The sequence below is a fragment of the Esox lucius genome, chromosome 25, assembly GCF_011004845.1.
Source record: "Esox lucius isolate fEsoLuc1 chromosome 25, fEsoLuc1.pri, whole genome shotgun sequence".
NCBI lineage: Eukaryota > Metazoa > Chordata > Actinopteri > Esociformes > Esocidae > Esox > Esox lucius.
In genome coordinates, this window is record NC_047593.1 from 5,845,295 (window position 1) to 5,853,123 (window position 7,829).

General features: G+C 43.7%; 1 protein-coding gene across 2 annotated transcripts; it reads right to left on the bottom strand.

The window, feature by feature from the left end:
• Window positions 1–3,361: 3,361 nt before the first annotated feature.
• LOC105029336 (early growth response protein 2b) lies at window positions 3,362–6,918 on the bottom strand. 2 transcript variants are annotated; one of them, XM_010902653.3, is made up of 3 exons: window positions 6,545–6,918; window positions 5,508–6,290; window positions 3,362–5,387 (listed from the first exon to the last, which is right to left on the bottom strand). In XM_010902653.3, the coding sequence occupies exons 1-3, from the start codon at window positions 6,699–6,701 to the stop codon at window positions 4,972–4,974; spliced, it is 1,356 nt and encodes a 451-aa protein (XP_010900955.2). In that variant the 5' UTR covers window positions 6,702–6,918; the 3' UTR covers window positions 3,362–4,971. The 2 variants fall into 2 exon arrangements, with proteins under 2 accessions (XP_010900955.2, XP_010900954.2); XM_010902652.3 differs by having other exon boundaries at window positions 3,362–6,290.
• Window positions 6,919–7,829: the final 911 nt, after the last annotated feature.

A 7,829-nucleotide genomic window follows, 5' to 3' on the forward strand; every position in this document is an offset into this window, starting at 1 on the left:
TGTGAGATCAAGTTGGTCTGCAACCAACAACGTTTTAAACAGAATTCGCCAGAAATAACAAGAAAGTTGCCACAAAAAATCCACAAATTGGGATGGGAGAAGAGACAGGCTTGTTTATTTTTTGGTCCTTTCGAGAAAACGTTACATAGCCATGCCGTGACAGGGATCTGCTGCACATACAGCACATATCTAATCCTTTATTTTATTCCCCGCATCTGGGTTTTTCTATTTAATCCTCAACCGGAACACTCATTTGGTTCATGCAGATAAATAAACCTGATGACTTATCGTATCCAGGCAAAATCATGTGTCATGTAATTCCTTTGACAGTAGAAGACGGTAGAAACCCTGAAATATGACACAAAGGGCACCGTCTTGCTGTAGATCAGGGGTATTCAAATCTTACCCTAAGAGGTCTGAACGACTGTTCCTTTACTGCTCAGCATGATAATGAATTGCACGCACCTGAATAATATTAAAGGAAAAATAGCAGTGGAACTGGACTTCGGGTCCAGATTGTGAGTTGAGGGCCCGAAATGAGCCCTAGTGAACAAGTAGAACTCCCCTGTGATCTCCCAATGGTGCACCTATACTAAAAAGGGAGTAGGGTTCGATTTGGGGGACACAGAGTTATTTGCACTTTTTTCTTTCACCGGTGCCTTAGTGAGCATCAATCTCAGAGCCGTAACAGAGGACGCTCTCTGCATAGAAATGAAACGAGTAGACCCATCGCCATGCATCACAGAACACCGACTCAAATGGGGATCTCCGTTTAGGCAATTCTGCTTCTACGGCCCCTCCCCGCCGCTACCGTTTGATCTTCACGTGAACCTTGGTGCATTACGGCGCTGACACCCGAGGTCTGCTTGATCGCGTGTCAGCGCCGTCGCATGGGGCCGACTCCTGTGAAAACACAGGTCTCCTCAGGGGTCACCAGCCTCCAGAGAAGACTGCTTAATGGCCTCATAATTACTAACATCCACGGCGTGGCTACGGCTCCATAAATGTCAGCTGACGCATTTCAGACCGGACTCTCATTTCCATAATAGACATTGAAACAACATGAATGCCACTAAAGGGAATTCGTGATAAGCTATATAGTGGGGTTCAGTGCATTACAGTTGATGAAGTTGAGGCTTGTTGTTGAGCTTCAGGTTTGTTCCTCTCTCCCTGTGAGAAAAACCCTTTTTTTGGTTGCAAAAGTATAACCGTTTTGGTCCCTGGTTGAACATATTGGTTCCAGACACAACACTGATTCCATGCGGTACACAGTTTCCTCCTGTAACCCAAAATAGTTCAGGAACAAACAAAAAGTTGTCCCTGACAGGGACAACTAAAGAACTTCATGGAACACTCCCCCCCCCCCCCCCCCTTGTGAATACAAGTTTAATCTTCTCCATGCTGAATTTAATCACTGACACACAGTTCAACAACTCTTTGGAGTACCTCCATAAATGAATCACGTTGACCGCGCGTCGACGCAATTCAAATCTCGACCGCTCTTCACCGGACACACAGGCTACTTAGACATTGTGCTGTACCACTGAACATTCTCTTCCCTCCACTGAGCTTTCGGAAGTGGTCAGGGCGGCTTGAAGAGGGGATAATGCCATCCGTAAGTGAACTTGGACAGCCGTTTCCAGTACATACTAAAAGTCCATGTGGTACGAATCACGGGTTTCACACTGCCATGTATAGTACGCAGTTTTGTTAGAAAGGCAGGGAGAGAACGCAGGCTCTTACACATTGGCGTGGGCAAGGGCCAATGTTCTGCCAGGTGGACACGTCACGGGCTCTCTGGGTGTTCTGAATACTTGTGGAGTCCCTCCGTGGTGCTGCCTGCCTGTTCATCTGTCTGCCTGTTTATCTGCCTGCCTGTTCATCTGTCTGCCTGTTTATCTGCCTGCCTGCCTATAAACAAATGGCAGATTGCCTGGAGCGAGCATGAAAGACCACTACTGTATCACTATTATCCCGGTACAAGTCTGCCCCCCCCCCCCCCCCACACTTTTTTTTCATGTTCTAAAGAAACACCCCACCTGTGGGGCGACATGACTGCCTGACACAAACACACAGCGAGACCAATTCCCATGTGCTCTTCCCTAAGAAAATGAACAGAATCATATGAACATCCTTCCTGGAAAGGTTCCAATATGCTTTTCACATGCACCTGTTGAGAATTCAACTTTGAGGGCACTTTACTTAACAGTATGAGGAACATGCGATACAGTGTATATTGGGCATTAGAAAATGAACTGAGATCTCAGCCAGAAGCTTAGCATCATTATGACCATTATCAACAGGCAATGATAACATCGAAATACTGCTTTCAGTGATAATATCAAAATACATGTTTCTGTTCAGGCAACCTTATTAAGTCTCCTCAAACATATGAGACTGATAATTCCAAGCTGAAGTGCACAACATACAAATGAGATTGAAATCTCTCTGTTGCATATTAATAATTGTAGAAATGGAAATATGCTACTAACCTAACTTTTTTTTCCCTCTGACACATTCATTCAAACCGACTTAGTTTCATTTAGTGGACATATATTGGCAAAGGAAAAGCACTATACAAAAGTTACATTAATTAGCGGAATGGGATTTCCGGGAAATGGGATTTCCTTTGTGCATATTCCTTTTGATAAGTGAAATGGGGTTATTAATTATGACAGAGTCAGAGCTTGACAAACAACGACTGTCAATAGGTGACAGACTCTCTACACAGCCAGCATGAAAAGAGAAGATCTCAACACTGCCGGGTCGCAAAGAGCCACAAGAGAGAGAGAGAAAAAAAAACATCCTTGATCTGAGCATTGTGGAAATGAATAACAGCGAATAACGGGGGGGGGGGGGGGGGGGGGTTGTACGTCAATGGGACCCTACGGAGCTAACAACAAAAGACCAAGTACTGGGTCTGTGGTAATGGCAGGTCTGGGTCGGATATACTGTCAACCAAGATGAAATCAAATACATACCAATTACAATAGAGATAGTGTCGCCCCTCACCTAACGTTGTTATCACCACGTTCGGTAGTTCTAAACTTGTGCATGTGATCTTCCGGGTGCCAGAGGGATCCAGAATCACATTAAGCCGATTGAGTAATAGGGTTTTCACTTTCATGTGTTGGGAGTCGAAAGCCTTATGAGTCACCCTCAGTTTGAGCGGAGAGTCCAATGTCAGAAACCCAGTATGCTGCTGCTGCTACAGGTTGCCTGTTAGAAATGTGTATTTTTAGGAATAGCCGCAATAGTCATACACATATGACTGCTACGGTAAAAATGTTACATAAAGAAAGTAGTCCTGGTATGAGGAATTACCGTGCACTGACAAATGACTCTCGCGATGTTTCAAGAAAACCAACCATTTTATTCATAAACATTTGTCATAAAAATAACAACATCAATTTTCAATTTATCGAAAGTTTTTTCGTATAAACTGTGTATATATATATACAAAATGTGTCTTATACCCAAGCAGTTAATATAACTTAAGGCGAGTTGAAACCATTTTTTGCAGTAACCTGACTGATTGGCGACATTGTCACCAAAAACAACAATAACCATCGATGTTTTTTGTTTGTTTGTTTTGCTCGATTAAATACTTTTAACCATCAACCAAAGCATTTTCAGGTCTTAAATCGTCTAATCTGAAAAGTACAGAAACTCGCAGCAATGTGTGCTACCTGATTACTCAACAGCAATGATTTTTGTGTACTGCTAGTCGATTCTGGCTTAACAGTACAATACAGCACACCATACTGTACATTGAGCCATGTATAATGACATACTAGAATAATGTTATAGTCCTCATCACGAACTGATCAGCAGTGTAATCAAATGTATTTTTTGAGTCACTATATACGAACAGTTAGGTCATTTTTCACATGTCTTAGAAATATATTTGATATCAAATTACAATCTTTCTAAAACATTAGTTTGCTGCCCGCCTCCAGTAGCACACCTAAAACATTGTAAGTTTAAAAATGTATTTCCCACTTTAACAATTCAAGGTAAACAGTGGTCTTTTGAAATATGTATATACGCAGCTATAAAAATACAAAGTACAGTCATACAAATATATTTATTTTCCATTTATAGTAGGCTTAATCTCACGACTTAATAATTCAAACGATTAGTTTAAATACAACACAGACCAATCAAGAGAATACTGACAGCAAAGCAAAATTTATTCCGAAAAACCTTGGCACAAATGGACTGTTTTGTGACAAAAGCCAAGTATAATGTGTTACATTCATGTCATAAAACAAGTGTCTTGAGGACTAAGTTGTGTCTGTTGGCTATATTCAATAATACCACATGAATATATACATGCATTTGAAGAACCATCATCTGACCGGTTGCGGTGTTAGTCATACAAAAGCATAAAATATAAGACTCTCTAGTGGAAAGAGGATATCTCAAAGTAGATATAAGTGCAATACAGCCCAGCAACTTCGATGCAGTTGTCTTGCCTTTCGTAATCATAGGATGATGTTGGAGCTGTCCAAACCAAAAGGTGCTGAACTGCTGTAGGCATTTTACGCAGCCGTGCTGTTTTATCTCTTTAAAGTACCAAATTGGTTGATTGTAACAGCGAAATGAAACTGGGCTCTCGTTGAGCTGTCAACTCGGGAAGGTTTTACAATCAAGTTATGCATGTGTTGCATAGAGTCAGCAGCAGCAGCACGTTAACGACGGTCAAAGGAGTAGACCCTTTTCAGAATTCCCTTCCCCATAAGCCTACATAGCATTTTGCAAATCAAATTCGCAAAACGTTATTATTCCCTATAGGGACCTTCACAGTCAAACCAATTTCACTCGACCTATAATGTCACACAGCATACGTTGACACGTCGACCTGTAGGCTAATCAGCAATGAACTGTCGAATTTGTAATCTTCCAAGACGGAAAGATGGTAATGGTGTGTGCGCGCACAGAGCTACTTGTGCGCGTAGTGGTGTCTCTTCAAATCCCCTCCGGTAGAGTGAAAGGCCATGTGCTGATCACTTGTGGCTTCAGCTCTATCTTCTCCTTCTGTTTCAGATGTACGCGACCGTGCCTTTTCCTTTCGTCACTCCGGGCGAAGCGTTTGCCGCATACATCGCAGGAAAACGGCTTCTCACCCGTGTGAGTCCGGGTGTGGGTGGTGAGATGGTCGCTACGGCTGAAACTGCGTAGACAAATGCGGCACTGAAAGGGTTTGTGTCCCGTGTGGATGCGGATGTGTCTGTTCAGCTCATCCGAGCGGGAAAAGCGCCGATCGCAGTTTTCCATTGGGCAGGTGAACGGTTTTTCTTTGGCAGGCCCGGTGGTGGCGGCAGTGCTTTTCCTTACACGTGCAGACTTTTGAGCACGCGGCGTGTAACTTTGGGCAAACGAGTCTGGCAATAAGGAGGAGTAAAGAATTGAGTCTATAGTGCTGGGCAAAGCTGGTGAAGTAAGCTGGTAAGACAAATCGCACTGATTAGATAATGGCTGAAGTTCAATGTTGGGAAACATACCTGGCTTCAGGAGGTTGTTAGTTGAGAGGTCCATGGTTGACACTGGGTAATTGGAGTACATATTGGAGAAACTCTGAGAGCATGTGTCAGAAAAGCACTGCTCCTGCTTGATACCGCCTTCAACTTTGAACTCCATCTCTGGGTTAGGGCACATGGGAGAAAACGAGTCCAAAAGTTCCTTTACATCCAATTGTTGGTCAGGCGGGAAGGCACTGGACATTGGGAACGTTTCTGATGACTGGAAGCCCGTTTCCAAATAAGCGTCTGGTTTATTGAACGTGCCCCATTCATAACAGCTGCTTTCGAACTCATTCTTGACCACCACTGGAAAAGACGCAGCTTCCGACTGCGGCTCTGCGGTGCTGTTCTGGTTAGTGACTTGGGCTGGGGAGCCAAAGCCCACCTGGGAAGAGGTCGATTCCTGACCTTGGCCGCCGGCCTGACCATCGGGAAAGCTGGGGCAAGTCTGCTCCGTCGAGTACAGGGGCGGGGTTGCGCTGCAGGTAGAGGATTGTCCTTGGACGCCAGCCTCGCCGAAGCTGCTGCGGCTGCTGTCAATGTGGCTTAGTTGAACTTCAGAAATCGGTAACGTGGAAATACCGACAATTTCTGTGATCATGTTGAGCAATGTCTCTGTGCTGCAGGGGCCCCCCTGGGTTGCCTCGACATAGAAGCTGCCTGAATAGGCGAGGGAGGACGGGAAGGTGCCTTTGGGCCCCTCGCAGGGATTAAAAGCAAAATCTGAATTGGAGGCCTCGGTTTTCAGTGTTACAGGTGGCCCCTCTGAAATATACAAGTAAAGTTTGTCATTTTAAATGCTGGTTGCAGATTCATCAGTGCACACGAACTACTAACGTTATGTAAGCATAATGCATTCACAGTTATGTGTCACAGCAGCAAAGAGACATACAATGTTAGGTCTCTAATAAATCACATTTATGTGCAATTACTTAAACTTATTCCAACTGATCGATCAATGCATGCACATTGATTTGTCATACATTATGCAATGCAGCAGGAGGCGATTGCGAACTTACCATGGGTAAAATGGGCAGGTGATCCTCTCTCTGCGTCCGAAAACATCTCTTGGGTATCTTTCCGAGCGCTATTTTCCATTCCCAAGGAAGAACCGTTGCAATTTTCAAACTGAGGGTAGAAGGAATCTTTAGAGTTCAAATCCATGTTGTTCAGCATGATTGAATTCAAGTCTATTAATCCAGATAAGTGTAGGTTTAAAACACACAGCAAATGTAAATGATGCGTCCTTTTCCCCTCTGATGCACGGGGTGGTCAATTATCCGCCAAAATGTGTAGGGTGCTCGTTTGAGGAAATTGGTGTAAATAAATAATGCGGAATTTCCTTTTTGTCCAAATGACTGAGCGCTGTCTCGCTTTGTAGCTCTTCGGCTATTTGTTGCTGTGGGTAGGTTTCACACCAGTGGCTTCCCTTGCCTCTCCTTATATACACTTCGGCGGGTCGCTCAAGCCCTCCCCCCATTCATCGGCTCCAGTGAGAGGATTCCCCGCTGCCTGTAAACTTCATGCCCATACATGGACAGAGGATATGACGGGCTTTCCCCAAAAAAGGAGAGTTACGATTCTGACGTTGCAACAAGTCTCATAGATCTGCAAGAGAGACACTGGCATATCGATATGCAATCGTGTATGTTTATGTTATGTTGCCTATAAGAGTAAACGAGTGTATTATCAAATGTGATCATATGTTTAACAGTGGAATGGAACGTGTTTTGAACTCGGCCGACTAGAAAACATGGTAGATGGTTATCCGATAGTGTGCACATTTCTGAAAGTCCTCTGCCACTAATACAGATAAAAAAATGTAGATTGTGAAAGGCTTTGTTTAGGCTACCTAGCAAGACAATTCAATTGTAATTCTATGTATGATTCGTGGCAGATTACAGAAGTTAAATGTGAAGCATAGCGAAGAGGTAATATGCCTCTCTAAAATTAATCAGAACTTTGTCCTATATGGTTTTACGGTTTTACGACGAAAATGTAATAGTTGTGTCTATTTCAAATCCCTATAAGACGATACAGTTTGAAAGCAACAGCAGCCGAATAAACACTTCTCAGATGGGGCATTATTTCGTGAGTGTGTGTGTGGGGGGGGGGGGGGGGGGTATGTTGCATTTGTTTTCTATAACCGACTAGGACTAAATATCGACAACGAGACACCCTTAGGAACATATATCTGCTTTCTCAGTCCCTCTGCACTGCTCAAAAGTCGCACTGGAGTCGTTAAAAGATAGGTTACTGACACAAAATTGCACAGAAGGGCTGAGGAAAATCAATGAATGCAAT